The sequence below is a fragment of the Eleutherodactylus coqui genome, chromosome 4, assembly GCF_035609145.1.
Source record: "Eleutherodactylus coqui strain aEleCoq1 chromosome 4, aEleCoq1.hap1, whole genome shotgun sequence".
Classification (NCBI taxonomy): domain Eukaryota; kingdom Metazoa; phylum Chordata; class Amphibia; order Anura; family Eleutherodactylidae; genus Eleutherodactylus; species Eleutherodactylus coqui.
Genome location: NC_089840.1, coordinates 51,896,370 through 51,921,150, shown reverse-complemented (window position 1 = coordinate 51,921,150; position 24,781 = coordinate 51,896,370). Strand labels below are relative to the sequence as shown.

Here is a 24,781-nt window from a genome sequence, read left to right as displayed (position 1 = left end):
GGCGTGATATGTAACCCCCGTGGTGATATTTAACCCCCGTGTTGTCACAGGGGTTAAAGGATTTTCTGCGTAAATACTCTTGTTTTAGGTAACGTGGTGTAATATTATATGGTTAATGCTCATTATTATCTCTCTCCGCCATTCTAGATTGCTCCATGCTCTACAATCACAGTATCACCAACGTGACCAGCAGTGGCTTCTGTATACACTGGAACACGGACTGCCCCGAGAATTACACATATAATGTACAAGTATCATCAAAGGGATTTCATCACAGTAAAACTATCAGAGGGACCACAATGGGAATAGATGGACTCCAGGCAGGAGAATTATACACTGTACAGGTGACATTTAACGACTGCAATGGACTGATAAAAGTGTGGAATGGAACAGCAAAAACAGGTAATTTCAAATATTTTTGGGATCACTGCACAAACTTCTGGTATTTCCTTTGTGGTCATTTAGGAGCATTGTGAGATAGAAGACTAAGTTCATTAGGCACCAGTTATCCTCATCCGTGTTCGGTGCTCTGTTCAGTCTACTCCTCACTGTCGGGAGTACAGTAACCCTGAAATCAGGAGGGAAGGGTTTAACCTGTAACTATCTTATGTGTATATGGGCCTCCCAACTCTCCCTTGACCGATAATGTTGAGAGAAACAAGGATCAAGCATGTTGAATTGCAACACCTGATTCTTTTGTTCTTCCTGGAGATAAGCCATAACCAGAGGTGTATGGCAGAGGCTTATTCCACTCTACCCATGAAAATTGAGTTGACGTCTGGGGATAGAACTATCAACTGAAATCGTATTCAACCTACAACTATTGAGGGTGTATGGGCACATTATACCTACTAAACTTTTAGAAAGCCATTTAATCATTGGAATTTACATTAGCAATATCTACTATAGTAGTTCATGTACAGACAAAATTTAATCTGCTATAATACCACCTCATATATAAGACTATAACTCCTATAATACTGCCCCCTATGTACAAGAATATAACTACTATAATACTGTCCCTATGTACAAGAATATAACTATTATAATACTGCCCTCTATATACAAGAATACAACTACTATAATACTGCCCTCTATATACAAGAATATAACTACTATAATACTGCTCCTATGTACAAGAATATAACCACTATAATACTGCCCTCTATATATGAGAATATAACTACTATAATACTACTCCTATGTTCAAGAATATCAGTACTATAATACTGCCTCCTATGTACAAGAATATCACTACGATAACACTGCTCCCTCTGTACAAGAATATAACTACTATAATACTGCTCCTATGTACAAGAATATCACTACTATAATACTGCTCCTATGTACAAGAATATCACTAGTATAATACTGCCCCTATGTACAAGAATATCACTACTATAATACTGCCCCTATGTACAAGAATATAACTACTATAATACTGCCCCTATGTACAAGAATATAACTACTAAAATACTGCCCTCTATGTACAATATAACTACTATAATACTGCCCTCTATGTACAAGAATATAACTACTATAATACTGCCCTCTATATACAAGAATATAACTACTGTAATACTGGCCTCTATATACAAGAATATAACTACTATAATACTGCTCCAATGTACAAGAATATAACTACTATAATACTACTCCTATGTTCAAGTATATCAGTACTATAATACTGCCTTCTATGTACAAGAATATAACTACTATAATACTGCCCCCTACGTACAAGAATATAACTACTATAATACTGCTCCTATGTACAAGAATATCACTACTATAATACTGCCCCTATGTACAAGAATATAACTACTATAATACTGCCTCCTATGTACAAGAATATAACTACTATAATACTGCCCCTATGTACAAGAATATAACTACTATAATACTGCCCCTATGTACAAGAATATAACTACTATAATACTGCCCTCTATGTACAAGAATATAACTACTATAATACTGCCCTCTATGTACAAGAATATAACTACTATAATACTGCCCTCTATGTACAAGAATATAACTACTATAATACTGCCCTTTATATACAAGAATATAACTACCATAATACTGCTCCTATGTACAAGAATATAACTACTATAATACTGCCTCCTATGTACAAGAATAGAACTACTATAATACTGCCCCCTATGTACAAGAATATAACTACTATAATACTGCCCCCTATGTACAAGAATAGAACTACTATAATACTGCCCCCTATGTACAAGAATATAACTACTATAATACTGCCCCCTATGTACAAGAATATAACTACTATAATACTGCTCCTATGTACAAGAATATAACTACTATAATACTGCCTCCTATGTACAAGAATATAACTACTATAATACTGCCCCTATGTACAAGAATATAACTACTATAATACTGCTCCTATGTACAAGAATATAACTACTATAATACTGCCTCTATGTACAAGAATATAACTACTATAATACTGCCCCTATGTACAAGAATATAACTACTATAATACTGCTCCTATGTACAAGAATATAACTACTATAATACTTCCCCCTTTGTACAAGAATATAACTACTATAATACTGCCTCCTATGTACAAGAATATAACTACTATAATACTGCTCCTATGTACAAGAATATAACTACTATAATACTGCCTCCTATGTACAAGAATATAACTACTATAATACTGCCCCTATGTACAAGAATATAACTACTATAATACTGCTCCTATGTACAAGAATATAACTGCTATAATACTGCCCCCGATGTACAAGAATATAACTACTATAATACTGCCCCCTATGTACAAGAATATAACTACTATAATACTGTCCCCTATGTACAAGAATATAACTACTATAATACTGCCCCTATGTACAAGAATATAACTACTATAATACTGCTCCTATGTACAAGAATTGAACTACTATAATACCGCCACCTATGTACAAGAATATAACTACTATAATACTGCCCCCCGATGTACAAGAATATAACTACTATAATACCACCCCCTATGTACAAGAATATAACTACTATAGTACTGCCCCCTATGTATTAGAATATAACTACTTAAAGTGTTCTTTGTGTCTTCGCAAGTCCAATTCACCTTTATGGGAGTTGCAGAAACAGCTTAGAATAGCCGGTTTGTCCATTTCCAGCACCCTAGCCACCAGTGGCTGCGGCGTTCAGGCTGTTATTCTCATCTATGACCTGGTTTGTCCTTTTAATTGTTTTTGAAAGGCATCCATATTGAACTTACTGTACCTTAAAGTGATTGTGCCCGGCGTATCACAGTTTACTTCTATAAACTTCTTACCTGCAGAGCCTGTTCCCCAGACTCGTCCATCTCTTCCACCACTCTTGAGCACTGCTACCACACAGGGCGTGACCTATGACAGAGCTACTGAGCCCCCCTGCAGTAAGTATATCTCATAGATATTTTAAAATGAGTCACTTCTTATACTAAGCCCAGTTTTGGGAGGTATTTTTTTAGATTTTGTTACGTGTTCTTAAGGACTTGGATATTGATGACGTATCCTCAGGATAGGTAATCAATATGGGATTGGTGAGGGTCCACTGCTCAGGACCCCCGCCAATCAGATGCTTGAAGCAAGCGCTATTATCCTCTTCACTCCATAGCAGCACAGTGCCGTACATTTCATAGTGGCAGTTCCTGGTATAGCAGATCAGTCCCATTCACGTGAAGAATGAATGTGACGTCATTGACCAGAGTGCTGCAGCCCCTTCAGTCAGAGTTTTCAACAATCGGGTATTGAAGCTGAACCCCCTTTAAGATTTTTTTAAGATTTGTTCACAAACTCGTTTTCATTAGCATCTGCCAGTGCGGAGCAGTTCTACATATTTATGCAGTTCACATCTGACTACATACAATTTTATAGTTTCTCTGATAGAGAGCCACAAATCCTCTGCACAGGGTCTGTTCACATCATGCTTTAGCCATCCGTCGACTGTATACTTTTTGATATAAAAACGTATTAAAACACATTGGTTGACGAGCCTGTAGACCATAATTGGCCAAATGTAGTTCAAAAGTGCGTACCCTCCCCTGCTTTTTCCTTTGTGAGATAAGCAAGTGCGTTTAAACCCAGTGACATAACTAATTTCAGCCTTAAGAGCAGATAAGTCATATCCCCTTCTGTGTTCCAGAGGTTATGACTAGAGATGAGCGAGCGTACTCGCTAAGGTAAACTACTCCAGCAAGTAGTGCCTTATGCGAGTACCTACCCGCTCATCTCAAAAGATTCGGGTGTCGGCGGGGAAGAGCGGTGAGTTGCGGGAGTAAGCAGGGGGGGTGGGGGGGAGAGAGAGATATCTCCCCTCCGTTCCTCCCCGCTCTCCCCTGCCCCCCGCCGGCACCTGAATCTTTAGAGACGAGCGGGCAGGTACTCGCATAAGGCACTACTCGCTCGACTAGTTTTGCTTAGCAAGTACGCTGGCTCATCTCTAGTTATGACTTTATTTTATTTATCAACGTGGTTATACGACACCTTGTGTTGTGCGACAGGGGTCTAGTTTTTAGAGGAACCAATATCGTCTACATATGTGTTGAATAATATTCACGTCTTTTTGTTGGCGGACGATGGAAAAAAGGCAGTTTCACCATTGTTTTTTGCTATTTATTTTTATAGCATATACAGTGTGGTATAAATATTATGTTATTTTTATTCTACAGGTTATTACGATTATCACAACACCAAATTTTCTATTTTTTTTTTACAAAAATACTTTTTTGGTATTTTTTTTAAAGGAATTTTCTGTGCTTGATAAATGTAATATTTTATAGTATGGGTCTTTTGTAAGGGGCAAAAAGTTTAACATTTTTTTTTTTAGGTAAAAACGTTTAGATGCCGCATTCAGCAATGACTGCAGAATCTGCCAGGTTAGGCCTCCTTCACACGGGCGACAAAGTCGCTTAATTTTGTTGCGTTGCTACCATGCTACAAATCGCATGTATGAGAAGCCCATGCTTTCCTATGGGTTAATTCACACATGCGATGTTTTGTAGCATGCAACATCCCGACACAAAAACCTCGCGGGTCCGGCGATATACCCGCAACTCGTGAGGTTTTGTAGGCCATGTTTCCCTATGGAGCTTTCCTCTCTGTTGCATCGCATTGCACGAAAACGTGATTTTTATGCGGTGTGATGGAACTTTGATAGTAGGAAATCCTACAGTCAAAGCCCTAATCTAAGCCCTGGCTGCAGGAAAAAAATAAAAAAAACAGAATACATCACCTTAGAAGCGCTGTCAGCCTGGCCGCATCTTCTCCCCAGGTCCCCGGAACTATTCTCCTTTATCTCTTCTGGACGGGGATTAAAAAAAACCCTGCCTCCTGGAAGCGCTACCTCTGATTGGATGACACTTAGCCAATTACAGCCAGCGCACGATGAACCAATCATAGCTATTCAACAAGAGCAGGCTTTGATTGGCTAAGCGTCAGCCAGACTGAAGAATCAGAGAGCTTCTCTGCTGCCTGCTCTTCCTCTCCCCCTTTCTCTCCTCTGCACACACTGACTAAAAATGACAGCTGTAAATTCAGTATTTCCGTCTCCACTTCAAACGGCTGTAACTCCAGTTCTATAAGGGCTACGAACATACTTTTAGAATGTTAGCTTTACATTGTCACCAAAAGTTGTTAGGGTAGCCCTGCTAGAAGCGCAATATTTTTTTCCTACAGAACAAACAGCGCTGGTTCTAAACTGCTGAGGGGGGTAAAAGTAAAACTGTACAGTGAAAATGTTTACTTTTTTTAAAGTAAAAATGGACACAAACATATCGAACTGTATGGCTTTATGTTTAACATATACGCTAAAAAACAATAATATTATTCTTTATTTGTATAGCGCCGACCTATTCCGCAGCATTTGCAAAACAATGCAGAACATAGACAATTAAACAAACAATTACAGGTAGTGGTCAATCATTGGAAATAAGGGGGCTGGGGGGGGGGTTTATGCACAACATGGAGAAGGTGAGGCAGGAGGTACAGGGGTGGGAGATGTACATGGTAGGCAGAGTGGAGAAGTGTGGAGTGTTATAGATAGACCATAGTCGAGGCGTGTAGTGGGAGGGGCAAGGGGCATGTTGTAGAGCAGGGGTGTCAAACTCATTTTTACCGAGGGCCACATCGGGCTTATGGTGACCTTCAAAGGGCTGATTGTAAGACAGTATAGTTAGGCCTTGTTCACACAAGTGTATTTGCGTACATATTATGCAATAAATAGAAGCCATTGATTTCAGTGAGTTCATTCACATGATGTATATTTTCACACAGCCTGACCTATTTTGTTGCGTCCTACGCACCCCGATAGGCCATTGAAGTGAATGGGCTGCGCAAATACTTGGTGAATTCGCAGGAAACCTGTGTATTCACTGCATATTTGCGCACCATTTCAGTGGACCCATCTGCGTTCTTTTTTGCGTTCCCCGATATGCAGGCATAAGCCATTTTCGATTGCGCAAATACGCAGCGTATTTGTGCGATCGAAATACTCTCATAGTGGCCCCAGTAGTAATAGTGACTCTCATAGTAGCCCTAGTAAAAATAGGGACTCTCATAGTGGCCCCAGTAAAAATATTGACCCCCACAGTGGCCCCATTAGTAATAGCGAGCCCCACAGTGGCCCCATTAGTAGTAGCGAGCCCCACAGTGGCCCCAGTAGTAGTAGCGAGCCCCACAGTGGCCTCAGTAGTAATAGCGAGCCCCACAGTGGCCCCAGTACTAACAGGGTACCCCACAGTGGCTCCAGTAGTAATAGCGACCATCACAGTGGCCTCAGTAGTAATAGTAACCCCCACAGTAATATATACCCCCCTCACTAATAATAACCCCTCAGCAACATCATCCCCAGCAGCAGTGATATTAACCCCCCCCAGCAGCAGTGATATTAACCCCCACCAGCAGCAGTAATATTAATTAACCCCCCCAGCAGCAATATTAATTAACCCCACCCAGCAGCAGTCATTTACCCCCCCCCAGCAGTAGTAACATTAATTAACCCCCCCCCCAGCAGCAGTAATATTAGCCCCTTCCAGCACCAATATTAACCCCCCCCCCTGCAGCAGTAACATTAACCCTCCCCCAACCCTTATACTTACCTGCTCCCTGCAGTCAGCACCGCTCTCCTTCTGCTCACACTGATCCCGCCTACACTCTGATGGCAGTGTGTGTGCCTGGCACGCTTCCTCCCTGAGTCCTCTGCTGCGGAACTGAAGAGCAGGGGACTCGGGAGGAGGATCCTGGCTGCACACTGATGTCAGTGTGCACCGGGAACAGCGGTAATAGCGTGATTACCAGTGGGGAGCTGCGGCACCCCAGCTGGTAATCGCTTCAGTGGTGAGCGGATGTTGGTACGCCGCGGGCCACATAACACGAGACAGCGGGCCGGATTCGGCCCACGGGCCTTGTGTTTTACACGTGTTGTAGAGGGTGAGGGGGGGTTAGTTCAGGAGATTTCGAAGAGGTGCGTTTTCAGGATGCATCTGAAGTTCCGTGCGTCAAGGATTGTCTGGATGTTTTGGGGTAGTGCATGTGTGAGGGGAGGAGAGGGGGGCTGATGTGGATGGAGTGCGTTAGGGGTGGGCGTAGGAGTAAACCGTTAAGGCTAGCAGTGAGGATGGCGATAGAAGCCATAGCAGAGATGAAGTTGTAGATGTGTAAGGTGTTGGGGCAGTTAGTATGGTTTTCCTGTCTCCTGCCCCGTCGAGCTGCCATGTCCAGCAGCGTGGCTCGCTCAAATGAAAAATTGGGTAAGAGAGGCCCGGTGTATGTGGAGCAGGCTTTTGGGGGTGGTGAAAGTTAGGCGAAGGAGGAGGGGAGTGATTAATACAGCGTATGGAGAAAATACATATGCATAAACAAAAGCAGTAGAGTGGAGATGCAGCCCTTGCAAATTATGAAGCACATGCAGTGAAGAGAAGAAGCAGCCAATGCAGATTGGTTAAGCGTGAATGATGAATGATGGGTAGGAGGAAGCAATCAGTTCAGGTAGTGGGACGTGTGGAATGGAATCGAGCAGGGAGGCAGACTTTTGCAGATCTTATGCTGGCATCCGGCCTCAGTAGAAGTTTATAGTGAAGTCCGTGGGAGGCTGCGGTGTCGTTTTAGGGACTTGTCCTGGTGGTCGGGCGGACCCTCGCGGCGTACCGGTGAGTGCGGAGGTGTCCGGGCATTTGATATCAGTAGAATTTTGTCCTGGCAAATCAGCGGTGTTGGTGTATCCTCTTCTCCTGGTGGAAGGGCAGAGCAGTGGGGAGCAGCCAGGTGGGAGCAGGAGTTGATTGGTACCGATGCCATAGGGCATGGAGACTGGGTGCTAAGGATGGCTTGAGGAGCAGAAGGTAGTAGCATGATGGCTGGTAGTGTGTTTCACCTTGATGAAACTACTGTTGCAAGCACTGTGTAAGTGTTATGCATAGCTTCACATACAGGAGGGAGAGGAGAGGGGATGATACCTATTGCTCCCTCTCTGTCCCAAATTACTCATGGGTCGACTATTCGGAGTGCACTTGCCACTACCAACATCACGGCAGAACCTCGGTCGATCACTCTAGGGAGACTGCAAGCTTAGGGTCATTAGAATACCGGCCGGTTTGTATCCAGCTTTCCCGGGGTCCTGCCACAAGCAGACCGAAAGCACAAATCACAACCTGATCCATTCTTACGCACTCCAGAGCTCTACAATGCCCCCACAGATACACGCTGCCACCACTAGCTGTTAAGGGAAGCTGGGACCCAGACTTTTGAATTATAAATACAATCTTCAAAGTTATAATTCGCTTTAAAACAGGCAAGGCTGACTTATAAATTGTAGATTTATTCTAGAAAAGGTCTAGCGGTGAAAAATATAGATATGTACAAAAGATATACAAAAAAAGGTTGTTACGCGGGAGTATAATGGAATACAGTATTAATACACACCAAGACAATATTTTAAAATAAATGGGAGAAATTTTAAAAAAAGTTACCAGATTTTGGGATACACAGCCCAAAGGGTCTGTTCGGCGGAGTTCCTAGAAACAACGGGACAGTCCATATACCGCAGCGGACAATTAGGGACTGTGAGGTCCCACATTATAAAGAATCCCTCAGTGCGCACCTTCTCCCTGCCCCCTCTGAGATCATACAAAGAAGGGCGCGGGTTCGTAGGAGCTCTGAAAAATCATAATTCTCCATTTTGGCCAAATCTCGGCGGGTATGGGGATACGTAGTTGAGGGTGTTACTGAGTTTGTATGGCAACATGTGTGGATGCGTTTTGTTCAGCTGGCCTGCCTGATTCTGAAAATATAATTCATATCTGGCTAGGGACTTCAGATGACCCAATACAGTAAGCCAAAGTACAAAAATTTCAGAACCACGGTTACATAGTAATCAGTTGATGGAAACAATAGGGGTGGGGGTCCTGCTCCAACGAGCTTACATACTACAAGTAATGGGGGGATACAGAAGGTAAAGGGGCTGGAGATGTGCACGGTATGGCGAGGTGGAGAGTGAGGAGTGCTATACACAGACAATGGTCAGACTTAGCCGTATGGTGGCTGAATCAGTGTGACTGCAGGGGGCAGTTGATGGTGGCTAGCAGGGATTGTAGTCAGCGAAGACAGGGAGCATGTTATCAGGCGGCGTATGGAGGGGTTTGGTTTAGGAGATATGGTATGCCTCCCTGAAGAGGTACATTTTTAGAGCACGCCTGAAGTTTTGTGAGTCATGGATTGCCCTGATAGCCTTTGGTAGTGCGTTCCAGAGGACTGGAGCTCCTCTGGAGAAGTATTGGAGGTGGAAATGAGAGATTTGAATTAAAGGGGCACTTAGTATCCTAACAAATACAAATGCTAGCTAACTGCATACAATAGCCACCATACAGCCAGCATACTGAATGGGCTGACATAAAAATGGACGCTGAGACGTATACAGAATGTCTTACAGCCTAAAGTCTCTACATCACAATATCTATCTTCACACCTTCCCTTTTTAGATTAGCAACAGGTGATTGATCTCTATAGATCACTTCCAAAGCTCATCTCTGTCGCCTAGTAAGAAAGGAATTCAAGTGGGAAGGATGTCAGCTCAACTTTTCTAGTGTCCTGAATGGCAGCTGATTGATACTGGACAGCTGAAGAGACACTTTATCAATCTCTATATATCACACATAGGGATGCAGGTGCAGCTAGGGAGGCAAGATGGCGGTGCCTTGGATGGAGCAGCACATGCTGAAGGCACAGTGGGGCCCCAACATCAATGAGAGTCAAGCTCTCTCTCTTCTTCCCGCATAAGATCTGTCGGGTGTGGGAATTTATCTCTTCTCAGCGGAGTAGAGAGGGATTCCCCTTCTCAGCACAATGAGAGTGCCGGCAGGGTTCTTGCTCCTGTCAGACAGGCAAATGTTCACCGCCGGCGGCGCACGGAAGCATGGGGGTTGAGAGAGCAGATTGCCACCTGCAGGTTTGGTGTGGCTGTTGGAAGCAGCTTTTCTGAGATGGCTGGCCCAGGATGGAATTTAGGAATGGGCCACGAGTGGTGGGTGGTGAGGGCTGCGGTGTGTCGGGCAGTATCGCCGAGGAACTCACCGCTGGCGTAGGAGGTTCCCCAGGTGTAGCTGCTGCCTTGCTTCTGGAGGTGCTGGGGTTTCCCCGCGGTCTCAGGAGCTCCAGGCCATGCTTCCGAGTAGGTCAGCAGCCGGAAGACATACAGCTACTGTATACTGAAAACTGTATATATTTGTATACATTTTTTCATTTATTACATACATTACATTCATTAGAAACGTGATGTGGACTTCTCCTAAGCTCTGTTCACATCAGCACGTTAGTTTCTATTTAAAGCCTCCATCACTGATTTCCGTTAAAGTACATGACAAAATAGCGCTATATGAAGCGTTATTACATCCTGTAAAATGCCAGACAGACAGAAATCAAAGGGACCCCATTATAGTCAGAGTTCATTTGGCACTGTTTGGTTCCTTCATATAACAGTTCCATTCTCCTGCTCTAAACCCAAAGCGCTAATGTGAATGAGCTCTTAGACTGCCTGCAGCCACCACTAGTGGGAGTTCAAGATCTTTTTGTGTTATTATTGAGTATATAGAGTATTTAGTAAACTCCTGAGCCCCCCTAGTGCTGTCTGTGGTCAGAATGGTATAGCTTAAAGGGTTATTCTGGTGACATTAAGTTATCCCACCAATAGCCAGAATGGGGGGCCTGTGTCCCACGAGGGACTGCCAAAGTGAATGAAACAGCAATGCACATGCTTGTCCACTACTCTATTAATTTCAATAAGAGTGCAGAAGATTGCCAATCGCTTTAACAAGGCTATTTCAGTACTCCCATTGAAATTAATAGTGGTGGCCAAGCATGCCCACTGCCATTCCATTCCATTCTGCTAGTTATCCCTGTTAAAGTAATAATAAATGTGTTTCTTAAATCAGACTTGGCAAACACGTATATGTGTGTGTGTGTATATATATATATATATATATATATATATATATATATATTCCTATATCTACCTTAATAGGGGATGGCTAGCAGTTAAATGGTTAACTAGCTCAATATTATACCCTGGTATGTGCAAGCAGAATGTTGAAGCTACACCCCCCAGCAGCTTTCTCACAAGAAACCTATCTAGAAAGAACACTGGACCCCCCAGCACTGATAAGGAAGAGATACTTGCACAATGAACACAGTATAAGTGTGGTTTGCTCTCATCTAGTTAGAGGTGACGTGTTTGGTAGCGACATACACCTGGAGAATTAACATATGTTAATCATAGAGTCATTACATACTAAGCCAAACATGAGTTATAATGATGTTGGTGGCGTGCATTTGTATTGATGCGTCAATGTCCAACTATATCTGTACCCTTATGATATGAATAAACCAGAAAGGTATTAGAGAATGACCAACAAGGGCTCAGACTCAAATACATCTGCATGCATGCAAACGTCTTATTATTTATAACCAATTTGGAGCAGATCAGTGAACTCATCTGGAATATGATATTATTCCCATAACATCCCCTATCCTATATAAAGAGGATAACTTAATGTCACCGGAATACCCCTTCAACTTCATGTAGGGAATTTGGAGCTCTGTACCAGAAATGTGGAACTCCAACTGCTGTACAGACATAATAAGAAATGAACCGACACTTAAAGGATTTTATGGGTGAATACTCTTGTTTTACGTAATGTGCAGTAATCTAATATAGATGATTATTAATTTTTACCTCTTTCCGCCATTCTAGATTGCTCCATGTTCTACAATCACAGTATCACCAACGTGACCAGCAGTGGCTTCTGTATACACTGGAACACGGACTGCCCTGAGAATTACGCATATAATGTACAAGTATCATCAAAGGGATTTCATCACAGTAAAACTATCAGAGGGACCACAATGGGAATAGATGGACTCCAGGCAGGGGACTTATACACTGTACAGGTGACATTTAATGACTGCAATGGACTGATACAAGTGTGGAATGGAAGAGCAAAAACAGGTAATTTCATAGGCTTATCAAATATCATTTGTGAGATTACAGCTAAATTTACAGTAATTGCTCCCTGATAATTCAAAAACATTGTGAGACTGCAGATCGAGTTCATTAAGCACCAGGTTAAACACTAAGCATGACGATGCAATGCCCCCACACATCAACCAGATGGCAGCCTGGTGATGTAAATTCTCTATAGTCAGAATAACAAAATTGCTTGGTGTGGCCAACTCTTTCTCCTACAATGGGGGGTTCTGGGGAAAATACTAGTGATGATCTATCCTCAGAATAGGTCATCAATTGTTGATCGGCTGGGATGCGTCGCTCGGGACTCTGACCAATCAGCTGATTGTGCACCCTCTGACAGTGCCGCAATTACATAAAGATTGGAAAGGAAGCAGAGGTCTCATTGAAATCAATGGGAGCCATGCCTGCAATTACAAGCGCCGGCCACTGCACAGAGGTCAGAGCAGAGACTTCCGCTACGACCATGTGTAACAGCTGATCGGTCATGGTCTTCAGCAACTGACCAAAGCTGATCAACTATTGATCACCTATAGACAATACACTTATGGGCAGTTTAGCTATATTAAAGGTTTAGAAACCCACTGAGTCATTGGATTTTACATCAACAATAACTAATATACTAATACACCCATAGACAAAATTTAAACTGCTATGCTATAATACCATCTGATATATATGGAAATCTAACTGTTATAATACTTCCCCCTATGCACAAGAATATTACTACTATAATATTGCTCCTATGTACAAGAATATAACTACTATAATACTGCCTCTATGTACAAGAATATAACTACTATAATACTGCCCCCTGTATACAAGAATATAACTACTATAATACTGCCTCCTGTGTACAAGAATATAACTACTATAATACTGCCCCTATGTACAAGAATATAACCACTATTAAACTGTCCCCTATTTACGGGAATATAACTACTATAATACTGCCTCCTGTGTACAAGAACATAACTACTTTAATATTGCCCCCTATGTACAAGAATATAACTGCTATAATACTGCTCCTATGTACAAGAATATAACTACTATAATACTGCCTCCTGTGTACAAGAATATAACTACTATAATACTGCCCCTATGTACAAGAATATAACCACTATTAAACTGTCCCCTATTTACGGGAATATAACTACTATAATACTGCCTCCTGTGTACAAGAACATAACTACTTTAATATTGCCCCCTATGTACAAGAATATAACTGCTATAATACTGCCCCCTATGTACAAGAATATAACTGCTATAATACTGCCCCCTATGTACAAGAATATAACTGCTATAATACTGCCCCCTATATACAAGAATATAACTACTATAATACTGCTTCCTGTGTACAAGAATATAACTACTATAATACTGCCCCCTATGTACAAGAATATAACTGCTATAATACTGCTCCCTATGTACAAGAATGTAACTACTATAATACTGCCCCCTATGTACAAGAATATAACTACTATTAAACTGTCCCCTATGTATGAGAATATAACTACTATAATACTGCCCCCTATGTACAAGAATATAACTACTTTAATACTGCCACCTATGTACAAGAATATAACTGCTATAATACTGCCCCCTATGTACAAGAATATTACTGCTATAATACTGCCCCCTATGTACAAAAATATAACTACTATAATACTGTATCCTATGTCCAAAAAAATAACTACTATAATACTGCCCCCTATGTACAAGAATAAAACTACTATAATACTGCTTCCTGTGTACAAGAATATAACTACTATAATACTGCTCCCTATGAACAAGAATATAACTACTATAATACTGCCTCCCATGTACAAGAATATAACTACTATAATACTGCCTCCCATGTACAAGAATATATCTACTATAATACTGCCTCCTATGTACAAGAATATAACTACTATAATACTGCTCCCTATGAACAAGAATATAACTACTATAATACTGCCTCCCATGTACAAGAATATAACTACTATAATACTGCCTCCCATGTACAAGAATATATCTACTATAATACTGACCCCAATGTACAAGAATATAACTGCTATAATACTGCCCCCTCTGTACAAGAATATAACTGCTATAATACTGCCCCCTATGTACAAGAATATAACTACTATAATACTGCTCCTATGTACAAGAATATAACTACTATAATACTGCTCCCTATGTACAAGAATGTAACTACTGTAATACTGCTCCCTATGTACAAGAATATAACTACTATAATACTGCACCTATGTACAAGAATATAACTACTATAATACTACCCCCTATGTACAAGAATATAACTACTATAATACTTCCCCCTATGTAGAAGAATATAACTACTATAAAACTGCCTCCTATGTACAAGAATATAACTACTATAATACTTCCCCCTATGTAGAAGAATATAACTACTATAAAACTGCCTCCTATGTACAAGAATATAACTACTATAATACTGCCTCCTATGTAGAAGAATATGACTACTACCATGTTTCCCCGAAAAAAGGTCCTACCCCGATAGTAAGACCTATCGGGTTTTTAGGGGAGGCTTGAAATATAAGGCCTCCCCCGAAAATAGGACCTATCTTGGGTGCTCCATTTAAAATAAAATAAAAAAAAAAAACATGGTCGGCGGTATATGCATCGGCAGTGTCCCGGCGGTGTCAGCATCAGCGATGTCCCGGTGGTGTCCTTATCCGTCTTACAGCTGTTTTCTGCTGGCGAAGGGGTTTTGAATACCCCGCCTCCAGCAAAGCAAGTGCTGTGATTGGCTCATCGAGCGCCGGCTGTGATTGGCTGCCAGCGCTCGATTAGCCAATCACAGCGCTCGCTTTGCTGGAGGTGGGGTATTCAAAGCCCCGTGGTCAGCAGAAGGCATCTGTAAGACCAGGAGGACGCCGCGCCACTACCGGACACCATCAGGAGGAATCGGGACGCCGAGGACCAGGTAAGTAAAAGGCCTCCCCCGAAAATAAGACACTGTGCCCTTTTTGGGGCAAAAGAAAATATAAGACAGTGTCTTATTTTTGGAGAAACACGGTATAATACTGCCTACTATGTACAAGAATATAGCTACTATAATACTGCCCTCTATGTACAAGAATATAACTACTATAATACTGCCTCCTATGTACACTTTGATGACTGTGCTATAATACTGTATGTCTTCCATCTCACCTGTTAGCAGTTAGTTCTCTCATTCTTCTTTCCAGAGGCGCACATTGTGAACACAACTCTGAAGATTGACAATTGGAATCTCACTGAATCTCTGCAGGACCCCAACTCTACAGAATATGACGCATTTCTTAAGAAATTTATTTCAGAGGTACCGGAATGTTTCTTCCTTTTAGTGCTCCTCAATAGTACTGTATATGACAAGGATTTGGGGCCTCATTAGCTCCCCCTAGTGGAGAGTGCTTGCAGACAGAGTTTATTCATCAAGTCAGAACAGCTGTGCTCTGCTGTTGCTTGCTTCCCACTGTATGTCCAGAACCATCTACTGACAGCACCTCTAGATGTGAAGAGCAAGCTAGGACCCCCGAGATAATGTATTATGTTTGTTCATGACTTTTAGGTAAAGAAGTCGTTGTCCAATGAAATTCCTCCGGAGCGGGTGGCGGTGGAGGTGGAGTCACTGACTGCAGGCAGCATTATCGTCCAGTTCCGAATAATTGTTAATGACTCCGAACACCCAGTAAATGTCACGGCAGCGTCGTTCTCAGCATTCAGTAATGAGTTTCACGTTGACACGAAATCTATTGTAGTCACAGGTAATTTAATATGCACACATTCATGACATACACAATAGGACATATACACTCAAACATACATAACATACGCAATAGGACACATACATGACATACGTAATAGGACACATACACTCACACATACATGACATACACAATAGGACATATACATGACGTACATGATAAGATACATACACTCAAACATACATAACAAACAATAAGATACATACACTCACACATACATGACATACACAATAGGACACATACACTCACACATACACAATAGGACACATACACTCACACATACACAATAGGACACATACACTCACACATACACAATAGGACACATACACTCACACATACATGACATACACAATAGGATACATACACTCAAACATACATGACATACACAATAAGATACATACACTCAAACATACATGACATACACAATAAGATACATACACTCACACATACCTGACATACACAATAAGATACATACACTTACACATACCTGACATACACTCGCATATACATGAAATACACAATAAAATACATACACTCACACATACATGACATACACAATAGGACACATACATGACATACACAATAAGATACATACACTCAAACATACATGACATACACAATAAGACATATACATGACATACACAATAAGATACATACACTCAAACATACATGACATATGCAATAAGATACATACACTCACACATACATGACATACACAATAGGACACATACATGACATACACAAAGACACATACCCTCACATATACATCAGCACTTGCGCCAAAATTAAATTTTTACGCAACGCGCACCTGAACCTGGGGAGAGGCCTAAACTTTTAGATTTATCAATATTAAAGCTAAAAAATGGAAAATTATGGAGCAGATCTGCAAATATCTTCAAATGCTCAATAGCCGGTCTTGAGGTGTGCATTCCTCCATACATTTAGCACAATTCACTGCAGCAATCTTTTTTTTTTTTTTGAGTGGTATGTGAAATCCCAGTGACGCCACAACACACTAGGGATTTATTTTTTTCATCTGTGTGTAGTACGTTAAAAAAAAAAATCAGACCAGACACGGACAGCATGCGGGCCCGCAGCCTATGGTGCAACACACACTACCAGTCTTGACATGCAGACATGGACTGCGTGAAAAAACTCATCGCACGTCAATAGGGAGAAAAAAAAACGAACACACGGATGCCATTCCTGTACTGCTTCTAAAGAAGCAGAAAAAAAACATTGGGCTCGCGTCTTTTTTACTGACAGGAAAAATACACAGAAAAACTGACACATGGACCAAATAAGGATCGAATACGGAGGCCGCATGGATGAAAAGCAAAATGTCAGTTGTTTACAGAAGTAACAGCCGTTTTCCCAACGCAAGTATGCGCTAATCTTTAGGCTGTGTTCACATGGGCAATCCGTAAAAAGTGGTCCGTTATTTCGTGCAGCCTTCATTCGTTTTTGTTACTTCCAACTGTTCTGAATCCTTTTTTTTTTCTTAGGCCGGCTGCACACGACCGGATTTGCATTGCGGAATCCGCACCGCAGTTCTGCAGCAAATGCCCTTCGTTTCATGCTATGGAAAAGAGATTATTTCTGCACACTTGCGGAATCGAACTGCGATTTCCGCCAGCGGAGAAAAAAATTGCTGCTTGCTCCATTTTCGTACCTGTATGTGAGTTCTCACAATGATTGTGACATGGCAGCGGCGAGCATGCGTATTGAGACACACCTATGGACGCTATAGTTGTCGGGCGCAGATTGCTGCTTGCAGTGGGAGGGCGGGACGGGTGCGGAGCTAAGTTCCACCCCGTCCCCTCCAATTGCAAACAGTGGCGAGGGTGGAGAGGGGGCGGGAGCTCAGTGCACTAGCTCCCGCCCCACCTCCTCCCCTCGCAGAGAGGGGCAGCGTATATTGTCGGGGCGTGAAAACCCAACCGATATACGCCTGTCTGAATAAGCTCTTACCCTGGATGCTGTCAGACATCTTTCTATATCAGTACTCTCGGTAGTGGATATTGAATCCATCCACGGTCTGGCGTGCAAGTGACCGCTCCACCCATCTCTGGGCTTCCCGTGAGTGCTGCGGGCATTACCTCATAGCACCTGATGATAAAAATGACAGGTACACGCGGACAGCAGCTGCTGTCAGGGTCGGATTCCACAGCGGAATTCGACCCATTCGTGTGCAGCCGGCCTTAAAAAAGCAAAATGGCCCAAATTTACAGGCTCTCCACTGCCTGGTTCTCTTAGTTTTCTTTTATGGTCTCCATGGTGAAATGCTTTAACACCGGATCACATTCACATTATGCAAGTGCTTTCTGGGTTTTCTAATGCAATGAGGCAACCCGAGCGGGAGTCCCGCCATGATTGGGGAGACCACGGGGGAGACAAGATGGATGTCTTGGGGGTGGCTCTGCGATCTTTCCCGCCAGCAGTGCCAGCTTGGCCTAGCTCAGTCGCCCGCAGTGAATAGGAAAACGTAGGCTGGAAGAATTTGAATGTCACGTGACGCCAGTACCTTAGTTCAGTAATGAAGTTTTAGAAAACCAACTGGAGGTGCACGGTTTACTAACAACGTTTCCAGCTTTGATTCCTCTGCAAGTAGTATACTGTGCAGAAATAGCAAATTTCCTTTACAGATTTTCACTTCTCTTCCACACCTTCCATCTTACACGCTTTCTAGGAGACACTCTTCCCTTAGGACTCCAGACGTCTTCGGACCGTTTGTGGGGTATGCACTCCTGATTCAGTAATCAGCATTCACTCCAGCTTTCTATTTTGTTCTAAGGCTTCTCAGCGGCTTCCCTTCTTTTTTTGTCATGGCAGAAGACTCGTTACTCTACGCTTAGCCCTGCACAGGAACGTCCATCACCTCCGACTACATTTTCTTAACTCTCTCTACTCTCGCCACAAGGGACACACACAAGAATCACTCAGAACAGTCATTCAAATGCATCCACGCCACAGCTTCGGGTCACTACATTAACACACCCATGTTGGCAAGCTGAAGCCACTGAACCAAGCGGTGGATGAAGCAGAGGTACATAGCAGCCAACCTCTGTGCTGTAGGGCGTTGCATTACGTCTTCCTCCACTGATGGAGCCATCTGGTGGTCAGCGCTGTAATAGCTGCCAGAGCTATGATATTGGTACATCCACATTTTATTATTATATACGAGGAAGCAGGGAATGACATATTAACTTGTCGTCTTCACCCAAATCATCTTACTTTGTTTGCAGACTTAAACGAGTGCCTGACACCTGTGGACAATGACTGTCACTTGTATGCAGACTGCAAGAATCTGGACCGGTCATACACTTGCGAATGTCGTCCATCATATGTGGATAGAAACCCCAGCAGGCCTGGGAGGAATTGTGAGGGTGAGAGGACTCTCCTGGGTGCCAGCCTTAAAGTCAATGTCCACCTTTGAACACCATTTTCTTTTTTGTTTATCTGAATAAGTTGAATTTTCTTGATAAATGTTTATAGTGATTAAAGTTCTGTTTTTCTGATACTGAGCTCCAAATTCCTCTTATGGACTTAAATGATAAAATTCTGTCTGCCAGCAGCCTCCACTAGAGGGAGCTCAGGAGATTACTGTATACTGTACACTGGCATCCATCTAGTAGCACATTGGGCCTCTTCTGGCCTTCAGAACTCCACCAGCCTGAACTGTTGTCACCTGACAGGAAGGGTTCAGCAATTCATGCTGCCAAAAATTCTCACCCTCCCATCAGCACGGTTCAACAGAAATCTGGATTCATCTGACCAGGTGATGCCTTTCCACTGCGAAATTATCCAATTTTGTGCTCTTTAGCCCACTGTAGCCTCTTGGTTTCTCTTAGAAAACAATGGCGCTGGAACTGGGCGTCTGTTGTTATAGCTCATCCGTGCTAAAAAAATGACAAGTTGGGGATTTGGACATGCTAATTGGAGCAGCAGTGTTGTACTCAGCTGTAATTTCCTTGACTGTGCATTGCCTGTTCCTCAGAAGAATTCTTGACATCCTCCTCTGACCCCTTTCATCAAGGAGTTGTTTCCGTCCACAGGATCCCCTTTCGCTGAATGTTTTTCCTTAATCCTACCATTCTCAGTATACTCTCCACACCGCTGCAACCTTACACGTTGTCAGTGTATGAAATCCTGGCCCCGCTAGCCTAACACCGTTGATCAGGCCTCGTTGGAAGGCGCTCAGATCTTCTAGATTTTCCCATTTAATGTGGAATCACATTGAAACTGATCCCCGGAAAACGTGTCACTTGATTTTATTCTGCACTCCCAGGTCACAGGTCTAATTTCAATATAGGGAAGCTGGAATTGTGAAAGGGCTGCTGTCAATAATCAAGTGGCCATTCAGTGTATGTACATTGGCCTCATTATCAATACAGTATACAATAAGCTCCTGAGCTCCCCCTAGTGGTGTCTGAAGTCAGAATTTTATCACATAACTATGGCTTTACAGGGGATTGGGAGCAAAAAATGGAGCTCTGACCACTATAAAACTGTCTTAAAAAATTAATGTGCACAGAGTGCTGGACAATGTGGTAAAAGGTCATGGAATGGGCCAGACTATATGTATTTAGACATTTCTATCAGCACACAATCAATGAATACTGTGTCTCATATATATTTTCTAGGTGGAGCCCCAACTTTAGAAGGCTCGGATTCCTCCAGCATTGGTAAGATATAAAACTCGTTCTCTACAATGCAATCTTAACTTCAATGTTCAAAGTCTGACATGAAATCGACAGATGTCACTTATTATGTGTGATGAAAAATGATAAGCTACTGTTTTACAATATTTGTATCTGGAGGAGTTGGCTGACAACAGATAACACCACTACTACAACAAGAGAAATCTCACTAACTTCTCTTTGACTAGCGTAAAATACTCTTAAAGGGGTTGTGTGGTAACTGGACATAATAAAATAATAAAAGGAACTATACTTACCCCTCCAGGGCTGCCGAGATTCTGCAGCCCGCTCTGGTCCCGGTGATTGTTGCAACAGATGATGTCACAGGAAATCATGTGACCACTACAGCCAGTCAGAGGCGGCACCTCCACCTTCCTGAACTCCTGGCATCATGGTGCGTGGATGCCAGGAGAACAAGCAGTGATGCTGAAGCTTCTCTTTGGCTACATTAAAACAATATGCATGAGATTTCAAGAAATCCCAACCACATGCTGTAGAAAAATCGTCAGCGTGACTTGAGCTGTGGTGCGGATTTTAAATCCACAGCATGTCAATTTACATTGTGGAGTTTCACCCCTTCAAATAAGGGAGTAAAATCCGCAGTGAATCCACATCAAAATTCAAGGCAAAATTGGTACAGATATTGTAGCTGCAGATTCACTCTGTAGATTCTTGTGTGTTCACACGTCAGTGATTTGCTGCAGATTTCATCTCTTCAGTCTTGGATGCAATCAAAAGGTGAAATCTGCTTCAGATCTGCACCAAAATCTGCAGCAAATAAGCGACATATGAAGGCACCCTAAGAGTATGTCCAAACGGGGTGGATTTTCTGGGATATCCAATTTTCATCAAAAACCGCATCATTTGGGGCAGATGTTGATGTGGATTTTGACACTGAATTTGGTGCAGATCTCTTTTGAAGATTTCAAAAATCTCATCCACGTGAAGTGGAAAATTTCTGGATTTCTAAATCCACTGCCTCCATATTTGTGCTGTGATATTTCCCTGTGAATACTGCCTCTAAAAACTGCGTCAAATGGTCAACACCCTGTCGATGGTCAACATTCGGGTGTGGAATTCCAGTCTGGAAAACTGTGTTTCCGTGGGTTTCCACATCAAGTAGTGACATGCATAGTTCGGCCATTGACAGGGTGAAATCTGTGTGCCGAGTTGCGCCAAAAACGTGTCAGAATGCTGCAGACTTTGGGGTATTTTTTTGAGGCAGTATTCACTGTGGAATATTCCACCATGGTTTCGCCATCTGAACATTCCCATAAACCCGTGGTAAATGCACAAGATCCGCACCATTTAGTTGTGGATTTGTGACATATTTGCTGCGACTTTCCCCGCTGTGAGAAGTCTGCAGTTGATATGTGATGTGTGAAGGCACTCTAAGGATTTGTTCACCTGGGTTTTTTTGGGTCGGATTCCTACGCGGATTGCCAAAATCCACGGCAAAATCCGTATCCTTCTAGCATCCCATTTACTTCAAGGGGAATCTGTGCCATAGTTCATACGCTGAGGATTTTTTCGTGTGGTGCAGAAGAACAGCTGATAGGTCAATTCAGGATCTGCACTGGGAAATCCACGTTTGGATCCATAGCCACTTTGAGTTCAAACCTGTGCAGAAATTCAAGACTCTTCCTCAGATTTCTGCCACAGGAATGAGGTGAATCTGTGTTGGGTTTTCACGATGTGGATTTTACTACATGTGATCGAAACCTAATGGTTTCCGTGTCTCCTACAGAACATGCAGGTCCATTATTACCACCGATGGACAACGTAGACCCCACAAGTGGAGGATCTTCTGTGAGTCCTGTAGACACTTCACCTACAACCTCAACACGTCCAGGAAACCTGACAGATGTCACCAAGATCAAATCTACACTTCAGGAACGTTCACCTCCCGGGAATCCCATTACAGCCACTGCGGGAGTTACTGGAGGTCCCAGTTTTGCCCAGTCTACACTGAGCACACCAGTACACAGACCAACGAACGCAACTCTGACGGATCAGGCGCTCAGTAAAAGTCTAAAGATGGTGCCCAGCAACCTCAATCATACTATTCAGAACACCACTGCAAAAATTAGTGCGCCCGGGATCAACACAACCGCTCCGCTGAAAGCAACACAGCTGTCCACGAGCGATAAAGGAATGACCACCGCTGACAACGTGACGATAAGACAGAAAACGAGCCGGGGAACCACTTGCTCCATTCCCCTTATGCGGGCCAATGTTGGTATGTATTTTGCTACTTCTCAAATTTTTTTGGCCTTGTGAAAATGGCGGCCTTTTTTATTTTAGTCGTGCGCCATTTGCACAAAACAATGTTGCATTATGTGGTTGAGTGATTGTAGATGTAGGTAGGAGGAGTGGATGGTTACAGCTTACGGAAATTTTCCAGTGTCACGCAAATAAAGCTTGGTTATTGCGTTCAGTGAATGGAACTATTCTTATTTATATCCAGAGGCTCGCACAGCTGAGATTTTGTTGCAGTGTATTGGGGCGGACTCACACGGGATAAAGTACATTTTACAATACTTTTTGCACTGTCGGGACCGTTCCCATGGGCGTAGGACACACCTGCACCGTGATCTACAAGGTTGTGCCGCCTAATTAGTTCCAGAGGTGTTCGTTTCTCCACAAAGTTGCGCAGCATAATGCGGAATTACGTGGATATGGGGCTTATGGTGCACAAGTGCTCAATAAAATAGAGCATGCCGTGTTCGTATGCACGTGTATGGAATGCACTCGCGAAAACGCAAAATGAGAATGAACCCATTGGAATCAGTGAGTTCTATTCTCTGCGTATTGCAAATACGTCCGTGTGAGTCCACCCTTAAGCTGCTTTCACACAGCTGAGAAAATTGCACAAGACTTGTGTGTTACAAGACGCACACGAACCTCACACGAATATGAAGGCCATTCTTTTGCACGGCATGTCCTATCCTTGGACGTTCCCTTTGCATCACCGATTGTTATCAATGGGGCTGGCAAAGCATCACACGGCTTGCGAGGTGCACGCTAGTGCAATGCAAGGCTTTCCATTGAAAAAGCCGCGGCGGAGGATCGCTACTTCCTTGAAGTGATGGGAGGTGTTTTTAATACCAAAGTACCTCGCATTAGCGGGGACATCGCATGTTGGCGAGTGTGATATCCATCCAAGTTTCACGGCCTAATATCACATTCACCCGTGTAAAATTAGCCTTAGTATAGACAGTAGAGATGAGCGAGCACCCACATGCTCGGGTCCGCGTTATTCAAGTCGAGCTTTTCGTAAAATTCGAGAGCTCTACTCGAGTAACGAACCCCATTGACTGCAATGGGAGATTCGAGCATTTTTGTATGTGGAACGCCGGGTGCCGAGCTTTTGTTTTGTTTTTCTCTTGGTTCGTGTCTCCCCCTCCCCCTTCCCGCCAGACCAGAAATTTTGAAATGACGCGCGCTGCGTCGCCGCAGGGAGGGGCCAAAACAGGCACGTCACAGCGGGGAGGGGCCAAAACAGGCACGTCACAGCGGGGAGGGGCCAAAACAGGCACGTCACAGCGGAGAGGGGTCAAAACAGGCACGTCACAGCGGAGAGGGGTCAAAACAGGCACGTCACAGCGGGAAGGAGCCAGAAGTTCGAGTAACGAACGCCATCGAGTACGCTTATACTCGAACGAGCATCAAGCTCGCCAGAGTACATTCGCTCAACTCTACTAGACAGTCTTCTGTGCGCTGAGCTGATCACCGGCACAAACCCATCTCCTGCCCTGGATTCTCAGATTG

At 42.9% G+C, this 24,781-nt stretch overlaps 1 protein-coding gene across 1 annotated transcript in view; it reads left to right on the top strand.

Moving 5' to 3' along the window:
- The window catches only part of UMODL1 (uromodulin like 1), a 68,568-nt gene that overhangs the window by 27,407 nt on the left and 16,380 nt on the right, over positions 1–24,781 (top strand). The window contains exons 7-12 of the mRNA XM_066601538.1: positions 148–402; positions 12,265–12,519; positions 15,753–15,865; positions 16,115–16,310; positions 19,556–19,696; positions 22,758–23,249. Of these exons, the coding sequence (XP_066457635.1) occupies positions 148–402; positions 12,265–12,519; positions 15,753–15,865; positions 16,115–16,310; positions 19,556–19,696; positions 22,758–23,249 (1,452 nt within the window). The remainder of the gene's footprint in view (positions 1–147; positions 403–12,264; positions 12,520–15,752; positions 15,866–16,114; positions 16,311–19,555; positions 19,697–22,757; positions 23,250–24,781) is intronic.